The sequence below is a fragment of the Dicentrarchus labrax genome, unplaced genomic scaffold, assembly GCF_905237075.1.
Source record: "Dicentrarchus labrax unplaced genomic scaffold, dlabrax2021, whole genome shotgun sequence".
NCBI lineage: Eukaryota > Metazoa > Chordata > Actinopteri > Moronidae > Dicentrarchus > Dicentrarchus labrax.
The window spans coordinates 12860410-12883804 of NW_026136702.1; the positions used below are offsets into that span (position 1 = coordinate 12860410).

General features: G+C 39.7%; 1 protein-coding gene across 3 annotated transcripts in view; it reads left to right on the forward strand.

Moving 5' to 3' along the window:
- Positions 1-23395, forward strand: part of pcdh15a (protocadherin-related 15a) — a 212625-nt gene that overhangs the window by 132703 nt on the left and 56527 nt on the right. For all 3 annotated transcript variants that reach the window (XM_051376201.1, XM_051376212.1, XM_051376221.1), the window contains exons 19-24: positions 3019-3112; positions 8683-8811; positions 14742-15047; positions 16100-16330; positions 18976-19092; positions 23021-23161. In XM_051376201.1, the coding sequence (XP_051232161.1) occupies positions 3019-3112; positions 8683-8811; positions 14742-15047; positions 16100-16330; positions 18976-19092; positions 23021-23161 (1018 nt within the window). The remainder of the gene's footprint in view (positions 1-3018; positions 3113-8682; positions 8812-14741; positions 15048-16099; positions 16331-18975; positions 19093-23020; positions 23162-23395) is intronic.

Sequence of the window (23395 nt, forward strand, 5' to 3'; positions counted from 1 at the left end):
TGTCTGCATCCTCAGTCTCCCAGCTATGCAAGGGCAAGCTGTGTTGCAGCACTGTATCCCTGCCATTTGTTTACTCTCAATCTGCTCCACATTGTTTGTTTTATGGAGGGATGTTTACTTAATGGTTTCATAGTGTTAAGGGCAAGCAAAAACATGGCGACACGATCAAAACACGAGCCCGAGCTATTGTTGCCGATGTCACTGAAATCTCTTAAACCAGATGTGACCGAAATCTTAAGGAAATAGATACATGCACATTCTGCTTCAGTACATTGTCTGTGTGGCAGAAATATTACAATCCCATCAAAAGTTGTAGCCACCTAGCAATATAATAACTTCAAGCAGGTGCTGATAAAGCACATGAATCAAAGAATAATTAGCTGGTACGCTTGATGAGTGTGCAATATACAGAGCCTTACTTCACGCTCTCATTATTCAACCCTTCAGTACTCCAGGAAGATTCAGTGAAGAGATTTTTGCTTTGCTGCATGATCAGATTCAGGCTACATATGGGGGCTGGTTCAATCCAGCTATTATGAATAATGAACTCTGCAGTCTATAACTCCCTATAAATGGGGCAGGTTCCCCTGAGGGAGGTGGAAATGCTTCAGATACACTCGCCATTATGTTAGTGAGCAGGATGCAGCCATGAATCAGTGACTCAGAGTTTGTCAGCCACCAGGCACTGTACGCAGAGTATTCAGTAATGGCACGCTAAGGATCGCTGTTAAACACAATAGTAAACAAGTCTAAACAAGTATTTCTAATGAATTTTTTTCTGGGGAGACTGGCAGGTAAAGGTCCAGTGTGTTACATTTAATAGGATCTATTGGCAGAGTCTGCCATGTTGAACCCTAGAACAACAGTAACCCAGAAGGGACAAACCAAACACTGGCTGTAGATAGAGGTGTTAGCGTTTTTGGGGGTTTCACAACCACTGTTGTTTTTCCTTAGTGCTTGGGAAAATGAGTGAAGTGAGCGTGTTGTTCTCTGCATCTACAAAGCTAGATGCCGCTAATTCCTACATACTGGACTTTGGCACATATTCCTGTTGTAAAGTTGAATATTATGGCCAGTGTCAGTTTGGAACAAAATTATGTTTGGTCAAACAAAAATATTTCTTTGAAGCCAAAGTTTTTTTTTGTCAAGTCTAACAAGAAACTTGTCTAGAGGCCATGTCAACTTTGATACTTGAGCTTTTTTCTGTGCTTCCTTGTGGCCCTGTGTTCTAGTTGGAAGCTGGTTATCTTGCTTAGGAGTGAAATTGAAGCTGAAATCAAAAAAGAGTTCAGGAGAAGGTATCCTTTTTATTACCCTGTGAAACCGAAACACTCCACTTCAGTTTTAAATGAATAGACTCAAAAGCATTTTAAAAGACACAATTTGTAAATTTATGTCACAAAGTTTTCATTAATTTCTCCTTGGGGAATCACTAAAGTTTATCTTAAGTGAGAGTTATCCTATCAAAGTTATTGTATCTGAAATAAAACATCCATGCCACTTCAAACTAACATCCTGTACATCAAGTCCTATTACCAGATAGAGACACGATCTGAGCAGAATAAAAGATCAACAGACTGGGATGGATAGCCTCTAACCTGCACCATTGTCACTCTGTACTGTGCTGTTAACAGCATCTAGTCAGTCTGACAACATCTTTTCATTTGTGGTGACTGGGGAGAGGAGGCAGGACGCTATCACAGATGATCAGTGAACCTCTCAGACCCAACCGCTCGAGTGTGGTTCAGCCCTCCAGCTGTAGTAGGGAATAAACTCACCAGGCAGGCTAAGTAGCATTAATCATTCTGATCTTTGTCATCATCACCATAATATCATCACAATTATCACTGTATATCTTCATTATCATATTCACATCAAAGCTTACTGTACGTCTTTAGCTTCATTGAGCACAGAGAATATTATTTTCTACTCTTGTGCTTAAGTATAAATAAACATGAGCGCAGCAGCCACTGAAGGATGGTGCTGCATTTTTATGGCATTTTTAGCAAGCTGTGTTTGCCCTCTTGAACCAGCGGTCATCAGGTGTATTGGATTCAAAGCAACGTGTTCACCGTAACCTGGGGGGGAAGTGCGTAGAGAAATAGACAAGGTCAATCGAGGTTTCGGTAACACGCCTGTCAGATTTAAAGATGTGGCTCTATAGTTTGACGGTTATGGGCCGGAGAGGCAGGAAAGAAGTAGCGGTCCGGTTCTGCTTGGACTGTTTGGCCAAAGTAGCTTTAAATTAGAAATGTGAAGGTGCAAGGGGACAGCAGGGAATTGCAACGGGCATTAATCTAGCAGTGCGTTCAGATGCATTCGTCTTTCCTTCCATTTGCGGTTCTGGCAGAGACTCTCCTGAGTGTGGCTGTGAAATTGTTTTGTGCATGGTGTGTGTGTTTGTGTAGGTGTTTGTGTATGTGTGTTTGTGTGTGTGTGTGTGTGTGTGTGTGTGTGTGTGTGTGTGTGTCCACTTGCACTCACGTGTCTTGTGTGCCTGTGTGTGCAAACAAAGATAATTCAGTGTTCTGCTTGGGAATGCATCCACACTTTGTGTTTGGAATGCCAGAGTGCCAAATTATACCTTGTGAACGAGCAGGAGGGCCGCTGTGTCTGCTGCAGTCATTGGAAAGAAAACATGAATCTTTCTGTCTCTAGTCCATGTGCTTTGGGAGCAAGAGGCGGGCTATGGAGAGAGAAAGACAGAGTGGGAGCATTTAAAAACCCACCTGCTCTTCTCCCCAAACTCATCCTCCTCTATCATCGACCATGTTTTATAAATCTGTCTAATCTGGAAGCAAATAAACTCCAAAGTGCAGCCTTCTCTGCCACCCTCTATTGCATCAGCTATAAAGTATTGAAAACTATTGTTGTTTATGTGACATAAAGAAGCAATGCGATGCAATGTCTACAAAAAGCCCAATTTTGTGTTCCCTTCTTGTGAGGTTGTTGTATTGATGTCTCTAGTTGTTTGTGTGTAATAGTAATACAGGTGTCTTCTCTGACCCCTCTCTGCAGGATTGGCCTTCTACTTCTGGGAAAGCCTCTGGACAGAGAGACCACAGATCAGTACCGTCTGATTGTCACAGCCTCTGACGGCAACCCTGGAGGGGTAAGGCACAACCCTCTTAAGTAAATTATTGGCCTGATTCCTCGGGGTGGACAATCCTCAAACATTTTGAACACATTAAGCTCAAATAAGATCTTTTTTATACAAGCTTATTAGCTCAGAAATTTGGCTCACTGAACCCAAGTGTTTCATTAGCCTGGAAAATCTAATAGTGCATTTGGACTCAGAGTTTAATACCCTGTGGTTTTGTCACAGATTCATCAAATTTGTGGTAGTACTAGGAGTCAGTAGTGCCACTTCATTGTAGCAAACCAATGTGACACCAGAATAATAAGGGCTGCCTGCACCTATAAGGCCATAAATTGCTTTTGGAAATTATAATTTTGTGACGTTGGTAACCTGTTTAGTTGCTTAATAGGAGTTCTTCACCAGCCATTGAAAAAAGGAATGCTGTGAATATAATTGTGCAAGGGCTAATAGAAATTCAGCAGGTCCTTGCTTAGGGCTTCTTCTATCACTGTTTGTAGTGCAAATGGATGCTTACACCTGCTGTAAAAATTGACATCTGACAGAAGTATGTTTTGTTGGTGTTTATTTTACCTACAGCAAGTCTGAGCTACCAAAGCAGTTTTGCTCTACAGATGTTGAACAGCTGTGTGTTTTTTTAAATGGCCAAAGGGTTGTAACATTGTATCCAACATGCATGAGTTCAAAGTTCAGGTAAAATGAAAACTGACATTTTAACCCTTTAAGATTGCATCCTCAATTATAGTGTACCCCTATTTAACAATGTATGCCAACAGATAACAAAAACGTAATTCCATTGTATTTTTCTATCAAAATCCAATCATTTTTCGATTACTAACACTAACCGATTTCAGCCAATGATATTATGACTGTGCTGTTAACTGATAGCTCCCAGTCCCAGCAGAGTCAGCCGATGGGTCCACTACACCTGTTAGACTGGAGGACGTAACACACAAGTCCCTTCCTAGCCGCCTTTTTTTTACAGGAATAACCTAAATTTGCAAAAGCAAATAGCACTCTGATTTCCATTTCATGTGGACTGTCTTGTGTGTAAAAAGCAATGGTCAAGATGGAAGCAGCAGAGGTTGAGGCATCCAGACTTTCAGTTCCTAATATGAGTCGAGCTCCAAAAACACTGGATCCCACATATGATGCAACTGATAGCATCTTTTAATTAGACCATCCCCGTCTAGTAAACGCCCACCTTTTTAAAACTTGTTTTATAATTGTGTAGTAACCCAAACTGTGTCATCACTGTTACATCATCAGAGTTATTTTCTCAAACTCGACAAACCTCTTTGTTCAGAGCTACAGAGGAGATTATACAAATATTTTCAGCTGAGTTGTACTTACTAGTAAAATGATCTTTAATTGCAAAACTGGTGGAGTTCCCCTTTAGAAAACTGCTCATACGACATCATCACGAGTTGTTGTGTCTTTTGAGTATTTACATTCACTGAACTGTCTCTGTAACTTAGCCTAGAGAAACAGCAGACACTATAACTGAAAGTGAATGCTGACTGCTCCAGCTCCCACTGAGAGCTGATAATCATATAAACCGTCTTAATTTAATTAGACTTCACCTCAGTTGGCTCAGCTTTTGCAGCTGTCTCTGATCCAGACAGAGGTGAAATGTGGTTTCCTTTTTAAGATGCTGTGTGTGATAGGGTAATGAACATTAGCTGATGAGCTGTCACAGTAGTGATGTTGATTGCCCCCCTCTCACCTGGGCACGCATAAAGAGTCAGATCTACAGCTCCTTTTCATCTGTTGGCAGACTACGTATGTTGGTCAAGTGGAGCTGTATAAGGGGCATATGTTGCTGCCAGTGTGTCCCCGCATTTGTGAGTGCTTCAGAGCTGTTGGAGCGCAAATGGTGAACAGAGTCAAACAGTTAGCGACAGAGGCAGAGGAGATGGACAGTGACAGGGTCAGAGAGAAAAAAAGCAAATAAATAAGGAGAGTGTAAGGTAGGACTTCACCTCACAGAATGAGGTAACCACATGCTGGTGCTCTTTGTCCTAACACTGATGGACAGATTGTTCAAACTGACACCCTTTACCTGTGTAGTGTGTGTGTGTGTGTGTGTGTGGGTGTGTGTGTTTGTGTGTGTGTACGCAAAATGTCTTGTCCATAGAGTGAATTACTGGCTGACTCGTGTGTGCTAAATGTCACAGCTAGGAAGTAATGCTGTCAAAACAGCAAGGAAGTTGAAATGAGGAGGCAGAGGGGTAAAGGGCTGCAGGAGGGTGGATGTGAGGAACTCATTCAGTGAGACAAAGTACCACAAGGAAGGCTGGAGACAGGGAAAGGATCAAAATAAGCACAGTTGGAGGGGACAGAAAGGAGAAAACGAGAGAGGAAAGAAGGGGGACACAAGGGATTCGGATGTGTAATTAGCACAGAACTTTGGTAACCATGGGAACCTGACACAAGGAGTGAAGCAAGCCCCCCTGGTTCTACTTCTCTTTGAGTAGTCAAATCTGCACACACACAATTTTTTTTTTTTACTTGTTGAGTTTAAATCTAATATCTATTACTGTCCAAAATAAATTGTGCTAATCTGTGTGACCAATTCAAAATGTATATCCTCAACAGTGCAAGCTGTAATCATAACCACCAAGCACAGTCAGATACAAAAAACTCATCCAGTGATGCTGGATAAAGGTATTCTTCTGCCCTCTGAGGAGAGAGTACATGACTCCTAACAGCCTGATCATATCAGTCCCTGCAACATGGCTTCTGGTCAGGGTTGTCACATGAAAGGGAAAACACCATCAGTTACTTCTGGATCTTTCAGACAGTGAGGACAGGAGGCGAGACATCACACAGCTCTATCTATTATATGTTAAATAAATAATAGCAGCTCATTAATCACACTCATGGCCGTAGAGGTAGGATTTTTAGCTTTGATAAGAACACCCACGCTAGGATGGAGATGCTAATTGGCTTCAGGTCTTCTGTGAAATGAGAAATAAGTAGATTCCATCATCATGCTGATGGTGAGTGGCGTCCTCTTAGTTTTAGTAGTAAAAGAGCAAAAGAGGCATTGAGTGTGATGGTTTTCAGCATGGGTTGCCATGTCAATTTGTACTCGAAAGGACTGATTATGTACGTCTCAGAAGATAGAACAAAGGAAACAACAATGGTGAAGGAATTCCCAACAGACAGTGAGATGAAGGTGACACTAACTAGGCCATTTCTTTTGTGACATGTGCTGCTGAATGTCTCATCTGCCAGGGTAACTTCAAACAGCTATCTCTTGGGAAGTATTTTTTTCTTGCAAAGGCCAACTCCTCCCACAACCTACCCATCCTTCCTACCCCAAAGGAGTCCATTTACACCATTATTTGCATATAGCTTTGTCCCAGTGCACTGAGAGTATATGGATTGTGCACATTCAGCCATTTTTCTATGTTGATTTATAGGAGTGCTGTAGGTGTGTCATTGTTTGAAGGTTAATGGATGTTACATTAGTACATATTGGCCCTGCAAATGAATGAACACCTTAAATGAAGCTAAGGGGAATTTACTTTGCTGAATGAGCTTTGGGATCAGATAAACCCACATCAATAAACATTATATAAACCACGTATAAACATAATGTAAACATGAGGAAAGCAACTATGACATCCTGTAATGTCATAAAGAGTCCCAGTGTTGGTATAAATTTGTAACTGAATTCTGCATCCTTGAACCTTTACTCTTACAGTGAAAGTGTATAGGCTAATTAGAGGAAGGAAGATGTGATTGATCGGATTCCTTGCTTTAATGCCCGAGATAATGGGCCACCCACAACCTTGTAGTGTTCGCTCTTAATAATTACTGTAAATAAATCTGTCCCAAAAAGAACGCAGAAGGTAAAAACACCTTGAATTCCGAAAGACAGAGAACACTATGAATATAAGTATTCTGCAAACAAAGCATTAGTGTTGGCATTCAAATTCCACATAATATCACTTATACCAGTGTTTCTCAAGCGTTTTGCGTGCCACCTCTTAAAATCTTAGGCATTCGAAATGTTGCCTACCCCATTTAATTATGGACAGGTCATGCAAGAGGCAGGTTTATTCATATTAAAAAGATTATTTATTTATTTATTTGTTGTCAGCCACAGCCACGCTGTACTAATAGGTAGCACTAGAACCGGCAATTCCACACATTTCTCAACAAATCATGGATGTATGTGTGCATGTGTATACATGAACATGACTGTATTCATCCTTACATTTAATTCATTTTATCAGTAATAATTTGTATTCTAACAAGACTAAGACCTCTGTGAGGTTATAAGTAGGAGCAGGATAGGTATTGGATGTCAACCTGATGATGATGCTGGATGAAAAGTCAGGGGACCACCAAAGTTGTTACAATTCATCCTTTTAAGACTATGTACATCTGCACAGAATTTCATGGCAATCCATCCAATAGTTGTCAAGATATTTCAGCTAGGACCATAGCGGCGGACTGGCTAACAGACTGATAAACTATCACTAAAGCCCTACAGTTTGTGTGGCTAAAAAATCATTCTTAAAACACTATTTGTTTAAGTCTCTTTTTTTTCGTAGTCTGTATCTGATCTAATTCCCATGAGGTGAAATCCCAACAAAAGCTTTAACATCTATAGTTATCATGTTGGCTGACAAAATCATTGGCTGAGACTAACCACTGAGACTAAGACTTTTTATGAGAGCAGAGTTTCCCGAGTGTTTGCAGTATTTTTTACCTGTGCAAGAAGAAAAACTTGGATCTGACTAAAATAAGAATAAACTATGCCAGCTTTCCTAACTAACTGTAAATCTGCAGTTTTCAGATGTTAATAAATATGACTGGAAAGTTCTATGAGATGTCTTAGGTTTTTTTTCTTTCCTCGATGAAAAACATTACAGTAGTTTGACCAAAAACCTGACATATGAAAATGCGTTTTGTTAACATTTATGGTAGAGCAGTTGTTTCAAATGATTCGGCTGTTTATGTAATGGGATGCTTTTTGACATTTCCCTAAACTAGGAATCATTTGTGAGTCTAATAGTGCAAATCACAGGGTTTGTTGCAGCATATTATTGCAGAAGTCTGCCGCCTCATGTGAAATGTACTACAGTTTACCACTGCTAACCGTTGTCCTTGGAAAACCCTGCTTTGCTTAGTTGGCAATACCTCCTAACTCCCTCACTCAAGCGATAATATATTTGCATTCAATTTACTTAGATGGTTAATGATATTTTCACTGCTCTCTAGAATCTGTGTCGTCTTTTCCGAAATGTACAAATTTTGTCTGTAAATGCCAGTTCTCTCCTGAGAAGGAAGTGTCTGACAGCAATAACAGTTTAGCACTTGGACCTTGTTTCTTTTTTCCCATTAATATTGTCTACTCATGTATGACTACTATTCTACTGTGTCTTTTGCTAACCAGTAATGAAAGAAATGTTGGGTACTATTTTTTGCATCATTAAAGCCGCTAATCTGTGCTTTCTTCACAGCACGCTAGTCATCTTTTTTTAAATTACACCTTTTGTTTGTACTGTTTTAACGGAACACTGAATAACACTGGTATTTATTGTGCTCTTTGAATTTTTCTCCTCTAGACATCCACTGCCACTGTGAACATAGTCGTCACTGATGTCAACGATAACGATCCTAAGTTTGACCTCACCGTACCTACTAACTTCACTGTCCAAGAAGAAGAGGCCAATTTGTTTGTAGGACAAGTCAGGGTAAGTGTGACATTTATTTAAGACAGGTGGTCTTGTTCTTTTGAAATCAATAAGCTGCTGTTTCACCAACTTCCACATTTCCCTCCTTTTCAGCCATCCACAGTAAATCACATTTGTTTTTTTCACTGTTGCATATCCACATGTTGTTTCCTCAGAAATTCTACTGACCGCTAAGTCACAAATGTACCTTAGTTCTTAAAAAATTAACTCCATTAAAAAATGATCTAGCCTCTTACAACATGGTTGATTTTGTTGGACAGATTTGTCCATCAGAGCTGCATCCCTGTTGACTGGCTTGGTTCAGCACCACTGAGCAGCCAGACTTTTCTAATTACTGTAGATTAATTGGCCTGATGTTTGTCAGTGGATTAATCATGAAGTAATGACAGGAGACATCCTCTGTGAGTATGCACATACAGTACATGCTTACAACGTGGCAAATTAAGCAATACAATCCAGGGGTCTTGGTTTTTTATTGCCTCTGTTTCTCCTACAGATTAACTTCCTGATTTATAATAGCTCTGCCAAATTTTCTCAAAACTTGCTGTCTAGAAACTCAATACAGTTCTGCGTAGTTTCAAAACAGTGAACCGGGAGAAACTTTGGGTGGTATTACAAAATCAGACTGTATCTTTATGTTATAAAAAGACTTTGGTCTGAGCAACTGCTCTTTGATGCAGGTTTATTTATCAGAAAATTTAAATGGAATAATTATGGTCCACACTGTGATAATTATTAAGAGAGAAGTTTGATAATAAATGCATGTAATTAGTTTGATAATTAACAATCTAACCTAATCAATGTGCATGAGGTAATTCTTGTGTTATTCTGGTTGACACATTAGTGTACCTTGTACAAGATATAGCCCTACACTTTAGTTTGTAATGTCACAACACTATCTGTATGTAAAATATCTTAATTTTAAGTGGATACAGAAGTGTTTGTGGCATTAAACTTTATCAATTAAAAATGTAAAATATTAATATTTGTGTGATCACTTCAGGCAGTCACCAAGTACATTTTGAATAGAGTATTGGTTTCTGTGCCATTAAATTTCCCTATAATTACTTACACAAACATTTTACCAAGGATAAACAGGCCCTCTTATATCAGTCATTTTTTTCACCTTTCAAGATATATAGTTTTAACATTAGGCATCCCATTACATTTTTCAGGGGGTAATAAAATGGACTACCAGAAAATGTTGCAGGTTTATGAACTGTGAAATAAGACAAAAGGACATATGAAGGAAGCTTGGTGTTTGCAGGTTAAGCTACCTTCAGTCGCATTCCCAAGTGTTTCCTCACAAATGCAGCCCGCAGCCAGATTTTGGGCTTAGCCCACCCCATCGCTTCTCTCTCTGTCCTGCCTCAGAAGGTTTTCTCAGTTGGCACCTTGCCAACTTAAGCTGAAGCTTGCCTTTCTGACTGAAAGAAAAGTACATTAAAGTACTTAGCTCAACACAATCCTGCTCTCCATGCATATGCACATAGAGATGCTACAGCTTAGCCTGTTGTAGCTGATCAAAAAGGGATGGAGCCTTTTTTTTTTCTTTTCAATGCCGTAGTCATAAAATCTCAAGAAATAAGCACAATCTCTCAAACACATACATTTTGTAGTCAATTAGTGAACATGAAGATCCTTCAATCGAGATTACGTGCCATACCTACGCAGATGACACCCAGATTTATTTAGCTCTTTCACCAAAAGACTATGCTTATTATTCATTTACTGTCAGTGTTTAGAGCAAGTAAACAAGTGGATGTGTATGTAGTTATCTGGTCTTTCCAAAAACCAAAAACCATTAAACCATTAAACTGCTAGAGTTTGAACAAGAACTAGGAGAACTGACCACATAATGCCTACTCTTAAATCTTTACACTGGCTAACAGGTAGTCTTAGATTTTATAGAGTTCTGATATGTTCGAAGAATATAAACTCTTATTCTTTAGTTGGCAGTTATCTTGTAATGCCAAGAGTCAGAAACACATGCGGTGAAGCTGAAGTGCACAAATAAAAACCTGATATTCTTAAATTCTCCCCAACTTTTTCTACTTTCAAATCTCAATTAGAAACTGTATTTTCTTCTACCTTTGTATTATTGATTTAATTACATTGAAGCTGTTCTACAACTGTACAGTTTTTTTAGAATTCCATTTATCTTTATTAAAATGTTTCTATTCAAATATATGTTCCCTTTAATAGTCATGTTAAATGATTCAAATGTTGTTTATTCCCTTTGTAAAGCACTTTGAGTTGCCTCAGTTTATAAAGTGCTATAGAAAAGGGTATGCCTTAGTTAATTAAATCAGAATAACCTTGACTTTTAAAATTGTATGACATGTTGGATGCTGAACACAGTTATCTCAATTGAAGGCAACTATATACAGAGTAGACTAGAACCACAATGCCATTAAAATACAACATACACATGCTATCTCTGTCTCCACTGTCTCCTGCTAGTATCCCTGTTAGAGCTTTATTTATCGTTAGCTTAATCCTTTTATGGTGGAGATATATTTTTCATGCAAGGATTCATACTTGCATTTTGAGAGAGTGTGCTCATTGCACAGTATTTAAAGAGACCATACCATTCAGGTGGCTTCAAAATAAAAAAATCACCCGGGCTGTAATGTAAATAACACAATTGTTAAGGTGCAAGGGAGACAGACTATTTATACTCTAGAGTAGCTTTGGGTTCTTAGTTAATAAATTACCCAATTTCTGCGTCAAAGACATGTGGCATTTAAATTCTAAGTGCCAATCGCTGTATATAATGTGTATGAAAAGCCCTTTTTTTTTTTACATTGTCTTAACTCTCAGTTAGCTTCATAAAGTCATGCACAAGGCACACAGGCAGCCAAGAGGGATAAAAGGTAGAAATTCATGGGGATAAACTTTTGGTATTTTTTTTATTTAACAATATCTGCAATCCAAGGTTGCAACACAGAAGGAAGACCAAATGTTGAATGTTTTTTTAACCAATAATAGTTGGTTAAAGGTAAGGTAAAACTTAAGCAGGGGAAGAAATGCTGCTGCTCAGATCTGTCGAGTTTGTACTCTTAGGGGGACACCTGACATTGACAACTTCCACGTCGTCCATGTACCAATGGTGATAGAGAAAAAGGGAAAAGCAAAAAGTTGTGGAGCCAGAGCATCATCACTTAACGTATAACACTTAAGTATTACTCTGTGTTTCATCACCCATCCTGATAGGCTGACAAATGTTCTGTAACTGCCAGCTCTCTTTCCGCAGGTCTGAATAACATCTTGTGATGTGGATTTTCTTTTAAGAGCTTTGTGTGCAAGTGCATTAGAACATTATTGAGCAAATGTTGACCCTGTCAGAACAGCAGCCTATAGCCCACTGTAACATGGCACACTAAATAAAAGTCAAGTGACAGATGAAGTAAGGGATGAGATAAAGACAGCTTGACTTAAGCTACTATTTGCTCAATAATTCCACATTTAAATGTAATGTGTTACTGTAAAATCAGTTAATCTTTTCCTGTAGCGTTTTGAATTTACCTGCAGAGAAGGAGTAATAATGCAGCCAACCACAAGGCCTCAGGCACTTGCCAATGGTGAAGATGACTGCATAATACTATTAAGTAGCTTAATGCTAGTCCTAAAGCATTTTGGATTATTGTTACAGTAATTGGAACTGGTTCCCACCTGTTCTTATTTTATACACACTCACATAGACCGGAGAAGATTTACTAGGTTATCACAATTGACAGCATTGCCGGTTGTGCTAATATAATCATTTGTTCTGTGACTGACAAATCCTGCACAATACAAGCCCATTCTGTTTGCTCACAGCAGGGAGCCATAATCTGAGCATGCAGATGACCGGAAGACAAATCGATTAGCATTCGTGTCAGACACATCATGGAATCGTAATGTAGAATTGTTGCTAATTGGAGAGGCTGTGTAACATAATTCCTTTCTTTCTTGCCAAGCTGATTCCTTGATATAATGAGATCCTGCTCCTAACTGAAGACACTTGCAAGCACTGCTATGGTGCTTTTTACTTGTTAAACAGTTATCACGTTATCACATTTTTTTTTTTGTTTTGTTTTTGAGAGGCTGACATCAGTGCTTAACTTTCTGTTTGAAAATACTGTGCCCAGTGTGTAGTGAGACAATATAAGTGGGCAATTCAATTTTAGGTTTCAGCATTAATCATCCAGAGCAAGATGAATATGCTCTTTTTGTAAATGCAAAAAGAAAAAAAAAAACACTGGACCCAGGCCGACAGCGCACAAAGGAGGCACATTTCTCAGGTACTGCATATTAGATGGTCTGCATGGGCCTGTAGCTCAAGCTACTTTGTGTGCTGCAACCACTCGCACCTGCTGGATGTTCTGCCGCTCCCACAATGCTCACCAGCTCACAATCCAAGGTCTGTGCCAGTTACCATCACTGTAATGCAAAACTTCCTATACATGCTGATACAGTCTAAAGTAGGCCAGAGCTATGATTTAGACACTAAATCAGAATAGTCTGAAAATAGCCAAATTATTTGGTAATAATAATTTGTGAATTATGGTACATACAAACCAAAAGCATTTACATAGCCAGGCATTACAACATGACCATCCATGTTCCTCATGTCTGCCAATATCTGCTGTAAACCTGTGGACTGACCTGCCCTGCACAGACCTCTATAATATGTACAGTACTAGGAGGCTAAAGAAATATGCAAATTTGTTATTTATTTTTATTGGCAGTGAACTAATTGGATAACACCTCTCCAAAGGCAAGGAGCAGTGAGAATGTTTGTTATGTAATCACTGCAGAGAAATAGTGATCCGTATGCACATATTGACATGATGTGCTTTACTCGATTTTGCAAAGGCTTAATGCTGAGGTCCAATTTTTAGCCTTGGCTTTGAATATTTGTCAGGCACTCCATGTAAAACTAATTGGGTACAGCTTTTAACAACCATATGTTTATGTGTATTCTCCTCCCTCATCCACTGTTCCTCATATGCCTTTTTTTTGGAGAAATTTTTACCAGTCAGACAGATAAAGTGTTTTCTCAGTTTTTATTTTACTAATTTTTATTTAAATAAACACATATATGATATTTAAAGGGCAATTGAGAATTCAAGGATTTTCTTCTGATTGAGTGCAAAGTTTGCATATAAAAGGGTTCTGGCCTTTTGAAGCCACAAATGATTGCTTATAAGTCTGTGACTCTAACCTTGATATGGAGAATAGGAAATGAGACTCAAACGTACAAGGGTTGTTTAGGCTCGATTGCAGCACTGCAGCTTACGTGGCTTTTGTACTTGAAGCCTCTGTAAACATGTAAGGAGCTAAAATAAAGCCAGGCTCTAATGGATCAAGTAATGGATCACATCAAAGTCACAACAGCTGCTGTTTGCCTAAAGGGAAATCTCCTCTGCATTTTCTGCAGTCATTCATATGCTGTGTATTGGTGAATATTTACCTCTCTCTGCTATTAATGATATATGTAAATGGATTCTCAATGTTTCCCACAGGTTGTCAGTTTACTTCAGTAGCATCAGAAGGGAAAGGGAGTTTATTGATGATTTGTTACTGATGTTTCATTCAGCGGTCCCACTAGCTCACATTTTCTACAGCGTACGTCTCTCAGTCCACTGTAAGATAACAGCGATCGCAACATTAGCTGACTATTATGCTTCGATCTGTTTATCCAAGGTGTATTTTACGCTGTCTCTCTGTTCAGTTTGTGTTGGGACAGACCACTACTCGAACAAAGTGCAGATATGCTAGTGCATTATGGTGAATTATGGTCAATGTAGTTCACTTACCTGCTTTAGGAGCTTGGCAACATTTAATGGTGATTGTTTGAAAACTACATCAGCAAAAACCACGAGTGTCAGACATTTATACGTATACCTTTAATGGAGCCATGTGATCACTTTCTATCTCCCCAGGCCACAGATCCAGATGCAGGGGCTAATGGCGAGGTGCGCTACCGGATTGTGAATCATCCGGACTTGTTTCTTATCAGTGCTAACGGCAGCATCTACACAAGAGTGCCCCTTGACCGGGAGCTTAGGGGCCAATATGACCTGGTGGTAGAGGCCTCAGATGGGGCAGTGGATCCACGGAGGACCACCTTGACCCTCTCTGTCCTGGTCACAGATATCAATGACAACAGCCCAGTCTTCTCCCAGGAAACTTATGTGGTGAATGTACCTGAGAACAGCCCTGTGGGAACTCTGGTCCTGAAGCTAAGCGTAAGTACTTACGTGCACGTGTTAACTGGTCGTTTTCGCTCTTTCGCTCTCTCCATCCCTATATGCCTTCTGTCTTTTTATGTAATGCAGCACGGGTGCCTAAAACAAGAGTTGTAGTAACAGACTTTTAGCATCTTTCAACTTCAAGTGCAAGCAATTTAGTGTTTAAAATGTCAAATGCTCCCAGACGGAAACATTTACACAGACAGAAACATACACTTCCTTATATACACAGCAGAAAGAAAAAAAAATTCTCCTGTCATGACAGCTATTTCGGTACTTTTAGACACAGAATAAGACTTAATGCTGGATTTTTCAAGGCATAACTAGGCTTTAGTAGAGGATCATTGTTTCCATCAGTGCACATGTTTGCACTGAAGTGAAATATAGGGAAACTATGTGCATGAAGCGCAGACACAGAGCGGAGGGGCGAGTAATTGCTGGCATATTGTGAGTGACATTTCCCAGAGTGGGATAAAGCAAGAGGGGAGGGTGAGAAGCAGGGGGGTGAGGGTTGAGGGTGAGGGGTGTGAGTGACAGTGGCACTGTGACACCATTAATCTCCTAGACAACGTCACCTCAACTCTAAACGGATGGGGGTGGCTGGCAAGACACCTAAAGAGCAAATGTGAGATAGTATTTATCAATAGATATGATATCCATGTGTGTGCCTCACAATCTGTTTCAGCATCCATATACCTAATCATATCCTATTGCAGTGACCTTTACAAATGATCATTGTGATCAGTTGTGATTTTATGCAATGAGGACCAACTTAAGCTTTCCTTAGTGGTTTCATTCAATCAGAATCTATTAATGATTGATGTAAGTAACCCCCGCAGCATAAAAACACACAATTTAAAAAAGAAACATTAATATTCATTGTCCACAGCCACACTGCTTATATCTATTATATGTATCATTTTGAAAATATATGTGGCTGTTCCTCTCTTCTTCTGTCACCCCACTTTTTCTTTACATATGTGCTCTGTTGTCTTTAATGTACTGTAATATGTTTCCCTTACTCATCCTTTTACTCTTCCTTCTCCTAGGCGGTGGACTCAGACCTCTTCTCCAATGTCACATATCGGATCAAGACGGAATCGGCCAGACAGCTGTTTTCTCTGAACCCTGTCACAGGGGAGTTAGCTGTGCTGCAGACCCTGGACTTTGAGGACCTGGCAGCTATGGGCATGGGGGCCTCTCACACTTTCCAGGTGGAAGCTGTCGACCAAGGTGGAATCATGCCCCCAGGGCAAGCTACCGTCACAGTCCACATCACGGTAAGAGCCCCCCGGATGATCAGTCCACCACAGCCTCTGAATGGTCTATTCTCCTTCCATCTATCCTCATTGTCCCTCAGGAGCTGCAGCAATGGCAGTGAATGTTTTGTGAGTCATTAGCAGAGTTTTACAATAGTAATAGCTCATATAATCCACAGTCCAAAATGGGATTGTGGGCTTATTGTACAGTATTGCACCTGCGCTGCTTTTGTGATATGAAATTCAGCACTATGCAGCACAAAAGCTGAATGCACTTCCTTTGTAAAACACGTTTTGGCCTCCCGACCCGCTTGTCCTGGTAACATCACTGGGACAAAGACAATTTGATGGATAGATGTTTCTGCCGTGCACACAGTGCCGTTCCAGATCCGAATGACTCATTAGCTTTGTGACAGCAATTATGTCAGGTTTTTCAGGAGCCTGTATTCCCTTTATAACCTTTCAAGAGATTAACAGCTGAATCCCAACGAAAGGATTAGACGCCTTGTGTTGTGATACTATTGATGTGCGTGTGTGTGACTGTTTGTGTGTCTTTTTAGTAATTTTGTGCTTCAAAATCTGTGCATTCACATTTATCTCTGTGTATGAATTCAGTCCAGCCCTAGTGACGGTCTTAAAGTCTGCAGAATTAAGCTCTCTATATTACACAGAATGGGAGGAAGCACTTAAGCTTACTTAGGCAGGCTCGCAGGCTCGCTGCATGCTCTGCCAACCTGTAGAGTGAGTTTGTCCTCCGATAAGGACATGCTTTGTTGCATAGTTCGTGCTGTCAACCCGGAACTGTGTTTGATACGATAAGGCATCGCACAGCCACTGATATCAAACCAATGTCTGTTATTTGAAATGGCAGACATGAATTAGAATGAGCCTAATGGATTCATGCAGGCTTCTCTGGGACTAGAGATGGAGCTGATTCCAATGATTCCGCTTCCTTCCTCATATAACACCTCCAGAGGGTTATTTGAAGTTGCTTGTGTTTGATTTCCCCTTGTATTGTTTTGTTGCTGTCTCTTTCGTCGGATGCCTTGCAGTGATGGATTGAGTGTCCTGCGTGTCTTGTTGTTCTGAATGAGTCTCCCAAACTTTTCCTTCTATTCTTGTACTTCAGAAATGAAAGACAGACACCCTCTCAGTGTGTGTTGTCTGTGTGTTTGTGTGCACGGATGGAGAAACAGTATTGTATGTGTGCCCATGTTTCACGCAAACACAAGTGTGTCTGTGCATGCATCTTGTGAACACTTGCAGCACAAGGATCAGGCTTTGTTGTTCAAAGTAAGAACTGGATCATAGATTTTCTGCTAGGAAACACTAAACCTGTGTATAGATCAAAGGGATGCTGCCCTCCACCACTGGGTTTATAGAACACATACTGTTGCCCGTGGCTCAGTCAAAACAGTGGAAAGTAAAGAGAAAAGTCAAGAGAATGGAAGATCAGGCTTCAGCAGTTATACTACAGAGCTAAACTATTCCTGAGAGATATGTGAATGGCTTACTGAGTTTGCATTCTCACAAAGCGAAGCAAGGGTTGCACAGTTAACAAGATTTCATTTCTTCGCAGACCCATAGGATGGCGAGGCTCTGCTGTGCATTATTTACAGTGAGAAGGTGATTAAAAGCAAGTTTAAGTTCCCACATGCGGGAAGCATTGGGAACATGATATTACTTAATCCCAACAGAGCGGCGTCATCGATTTAAGGGGGATTAATGTAGGGAAGAGATTAGATTATCATAGTCTTGTTGTCGTGTGGCGGTAAGGACCAGTGTCATATGCCAGATTTGTTTTATAGTAACCGGTCAGCCCTCTTATTAAGTTTGATGTTGCAGAAGTCTTGACGTTGCTTTTGTGATTGTTTGTGTCAGCATGTTTATTATTTGGTTCAAGAAATGGGACATGTGGGACAGTCAAACACTAGTTTTCCAAAGGTCCAGCCAACAAAGTCACACTGAAAATACTATTATTAAGCGTCTAACTGTAGATTGAAGTAAGTCAGAAACCTCAACCTTGAGATTTCTTAGGAGATATTTTCAGAGAATTTAATTTGTTTTTGTTTTTTGTTTTTAAATAACCATTCGGAGCCTTAACACAATGAGCAGCAATTTATTTCTGTCATCTTATTTGGCAGTGACAATAAGCTCATCTGCCTACCTCCCACCAGCAGGTACTTTGGAGTGGAATGTGTATGTTTATCAAGATAAACAAAACACAAAGAAAAATGCATTGATTCTGAATAAGTACATTTCAAGCAGCAGCAGTATTATAATGTTTTCACAATTTAACTAAATGTTCAGATTAATGACAAATATGGCTTAGAAAAAGGGGACTTTTTTGTATTGCTTCAATATACACTTTTTTTTGTGTCTATGTTTATATGTAGTCACATTCAGCTCAGACACCCAGTTCTTAAAGTGCAAGGACAAAGCCTGGGGCATGCTGAATTATTGCAGCGGTAAAATTTGCCTGAATCCACAATAACTTCCTGGAAGCTGATATCAAACAAAGCAGCAGCTGCACAATCTGCACTGCTCCAATATTAGTCAGAATAAGCAAAATTAGTAGTAGAAGACACTGAAGTCAGCCACGGTTACAAATATCTCCAATTCACAACTGATATGCCTACATTTATGAAATCTGTTTTTGTTTTCAGGACATGAATGACTTCTCCCCTGTGTTTAGCCAAGACCTGTATATGGGCATGGTGGCACCCAATGCAGAGAAAGGAACAGTCATCACAACTGTTTTTGCTGAGGACCAAGACCCTCCAGTGAGTATAGACAAAATGCGTCTTTTAAATGTTTATTTAATATATGCAATGTGTACAAGATTGGTGATTAGATTTTATAGCACATGAAGCATGTTGTGTTTTTAATAAAGGTAGCAGACATCAAAGCTCTCGTGGTTTTCACCTCCTCACTACATGTTGCTCTTAGAACATCGGTCAATTTCAGCTGTAGCATGCGACGCGATGCATGTTAAAGATGTTTTCAAGACTCAGATGCTCTCATTAGAGCTACAGTGCTGTGTGTATTTATTATAAGGGTTATCTTGTTTAGCATCTTCACTTGCATGAGTCATCTACCAGTTGCCTCAGACAGCAATATGTTTCCTCAGACTCCTTTACTTCACCATATCTGAGCAGGTTCTCCTGGGACTGGGGCTGTGAAGATTTTTTTCTTTTTCTTTTTTCTTTTTTCTTTTTTATGGGAATGTGCAAACGAAGGACCAAAATTACACAATGCAGAAGAGAAATTGTGACACCCTGTTGAGACTAGAAATTGTATGACTAAGAGGAGGCAACATGGGAGCAATGGGGGAAAAAAAGTTGCGGTGGGGAGGCATCGCATGAATTTTTGTGGTTTGAGTCTGTCACAAACATAATGTATATCTTTAGGATAGTGCAAGTCCTGAGAATGAGAATGTCCCACGTCATTCACCTCAGCTGAACTTATTTTATTGGCAGTGCCACCCACTTTAATCTTTTAGTGCACATGGTGAGTCAGCTGTCTTCTTGCTCACATCCTCTCTATCTTTCTCGTCGTTCTATTTGTGAGTTTATATAGACCAGCCATTTCTCTTATAACACATTACAACTTTTCTGTTTCTTTTCACATTTTCACTGAAAAAAAAAAAATGGAATATGAATCCCCCAGTGACATCCCTGCTTCGTCCCGGTAGCTTCCAGCTCTGAATATGTTTAACAGAAAACTCCTGTATGACTGGACTTGGTGCTCGGTGTTGTCAGTGTCCCTCCTGCTGGTGGGATCTCACCAGGACTCGGTTAGCTTGTGTACTCTGCAGCACATAAATGCTGAGGGATATGGATGCTTGTCAATTCCAGCCGTGGGTGGTAAAACATCCCCGGAGAGGCACAATGACTGCTGTACATCTCACTTCCCCTCTCAGAGAGAGACTCTCCCTCCTCCTGCTTTTTCTGCCCCCCCCACCACCACCACCACCACTTTGCTGTCTATTCAGTTCTAAAAACTTCTCTTTAATGTGAATGTGCCATTTTCCCCTCATACAGGATTCTATCCTGAACATTTCTTATCGGGTACAGTAGAAAAGCACTGCTCAAACACAAATAACCATCATTATGTTACTATGAGCACAATGGCAGCAAATCGTGAGACTTGGGAGTGACTCTGCAAAGTGGTTTGACAGACAGAGGGATTAGATTTCCTAACAGGAGTCGACTAACCCAGTCTCTTATTGACCTGGATTTGGGAGCTCAAAGCATTTTATTGACAGGATGCCTGTCATAGACACCTCTGATGGAACAGAGCTTAGTTTAGTGCTTGCTAAATACACATACAGATGTGTGCACACATACACATTCTCTCTCTCTATTACACAAGCTTACAAAAAGCTGCACACACAATGAAAGAAAGGGAGGAAGAGACTCACTCTGGCCTGTCGCCTTGATGCTACAAACATGAGCCATGCATATTTTGTCTGAAGGCTATAATAGTCCTCCTATTATTATTTGTATGTGTACATTTTGGAAAGATGGATAATATCTATCCACCCATGCTTTGGGAGAAGTGATGCTAATGGTTTTTAAAAAGTGACTGTATTTTTGGCAGTGCCACTCAACCCCATAATGTCAATGTTAATAACACCTTGAATGAGAGAGGAGATCACCATGGAGACAAAGGTTGCAGTAAGAAGCTTTTTTTCTTCTGAACAAGATTTATAGTCTTTTATTTGTGACTGAAAAAGAAAGTTTCTTCTGCCGTGTTTATTAATTGGGGAAAGTGTTGCCCCTTCACATTTTTTTCATTCACCATAATTCCACAACTGACTAGAAAACAAACTCAATTATCCACTTTCCACTGAACATAGGAAACAAGCTCTGTTTCTGATATCCATTTTTTTTGTCGTAGCTTGACATGAATGTGAAATTTAAACATACGGTCTAGATCCATCCAGATGCCAAGGTATTTATATGCCAATACCCTGTCAATAGTTCATCCATTCAGGGTGGTAATATACAAACTATGGTCCACAATATATCTCGCTCTAGAGAAGTCCGGCTCTAGTATACATTAGCATTCTCAATTAATTTAAGATTAAAAAGTGCATCTTGTAATTTGTCTTGGCTTGCTATAGGATTTCAGTGGCTGAGTGTGCTATGTCAGTGATGAAATACAGAATTGTATCATCCTTCTAGCCACTTTCAAATCAAATCAGGCATTAATCATTTCACAACCCTAGCAAATGAAGTTGTTTTAACATGTTAGCTTTGCTGCTTTACACTCTCAGCTCAAGCCTTGCTGTTGTGTTGTGTGTCTCTGAGGCATCTTTCAGTGCTTCTGAACTTGTTTTTTAATTCATGAACTGGATATTTCATACTAAAGAGAATTGGATTTGTATAAAAGAAATACAAGCAAAACAAAAATGCATTTGAAAATGATCCTTCTTGCAAAATCTTACTCTAGGTTGTAATAAGGAAGAATTATTTTGATGCCAAACTACTTGGCTTTGAGTCGATTGCCAGACAAGAAAAGGTGTTGTAGAACTTAAAGTGTATGTAGTCAGAGACAGACTGAAATGTTACTCTGGCTGTAATACATTCACCACTTGACTCATTTTTAAACTTTCTGTCTTGCCGCTCTGAGTTGTAAGAAAAAGTACTTTGCCAAATGTGGAAACACCAATCACTTTGAAATTCAAGCTAAAGCTTCGAAAAGTATTGTGTTATGAGGAGGAAAATGTTCTTATTATTTCACTTTCTTTATTGGTTGGCTTTTGTATGGCCTGGATATTCTTGGGCTAAGTTTGACATATCGGTTTCAAAAAGCAAACTAATGATACAAGAACTAGAGTGCACTGTATGTTTAGCCTTGAGCAAAGCACTTTTAACCATCTATGCTGCTGTCACTTTAGAGGTATTGCCTCTGTATTAGATTCTTCTCTGGGAGGTGTTTTTTTATTAATGATCCTGTCCTGACATCTTTTCCATTACATGTTAGAAAACAAGTTGAGGAGCTTTTAGAGATGAGGCCCTTTTTGTGAGAATCCCCTTAGTGAATTCTCTCAGATAGTTTTGTAACCTCTTAGAGACACATTTGTGTGAGTAAGCCTCCCGGGGGATCCACTGCTACTACAGGATTTACCTCTCTCTAGCCCCAGGTTTTACCCCGTCCCTGGGGAACAAAATCAGTTCAGACAAGGGAGCACATCTTCAAAAAGCTTATTAAAAATGAGACTGAATTTGAGGTCCAAAGGGATGAAACTGGAATAAGATAAGCTATAGAGATGATTAGTAATCAGGAGCTGTGATTAATCTTAATCAAAGGGTCATATTAAAGTCCAGGCTCTTGCTAATGAATCTAAGTGTGTTACTCTGGAGACTAGAAGGGTGAGTTTAATGGAGAATTTTTTATTTTTTATTTTATTCTAAATGAAAGGGAAGAGGTCTGAATCAATGAATAACAGTGAGTTTATATTAGCTGTCTAATGAGCGGAGTGAGACATTAGGATAATTTTTCAGGTTACAAAAAGAGGAGAGGAACCATCAAATACGACGATAATAGTTGTGTTCCTAAGCAAATAACATTGCCATATTCTTATGCTTACATTTTAAATAACCTGATTACTTTGACACCCTGCATCCTCATTTGAAAATGTGAAAGGTGGTGTCCAAATAAGTGGATTGATGTGATTCATGTTCTTCATTCTCCTTCCTCCAGGGTACTCCGGCTAGTTTTGTCCGCTATAGAGTGGACGTGGACAGGTCACCGTACAGTGGGAGCATCTTTGATGTGGAAGAGGAAACTGGAAGAGTCATCACTAAGGTCAACCTCAATGAAGAGCCCAGTGTCACTTTCAAGGTGAATGGGAGTGATTATGGTAACATGATAAGCTGCTGCTGCTTATAATGTCAGCGTGTGGCTTCCAAGATATTCACATTATTCTGTTATCCAGTTAGAGACACGTAGATTAAGTCCAGGAATTGTTCATTGTAGTGAATGGTTTAACAGCTAGATTTGGCAGAAAGGGATCTCTGCTCTTTGAGGGAGCTCCTTAATAAACCCATATATGAACATGAAATCTTAGTTTGATAA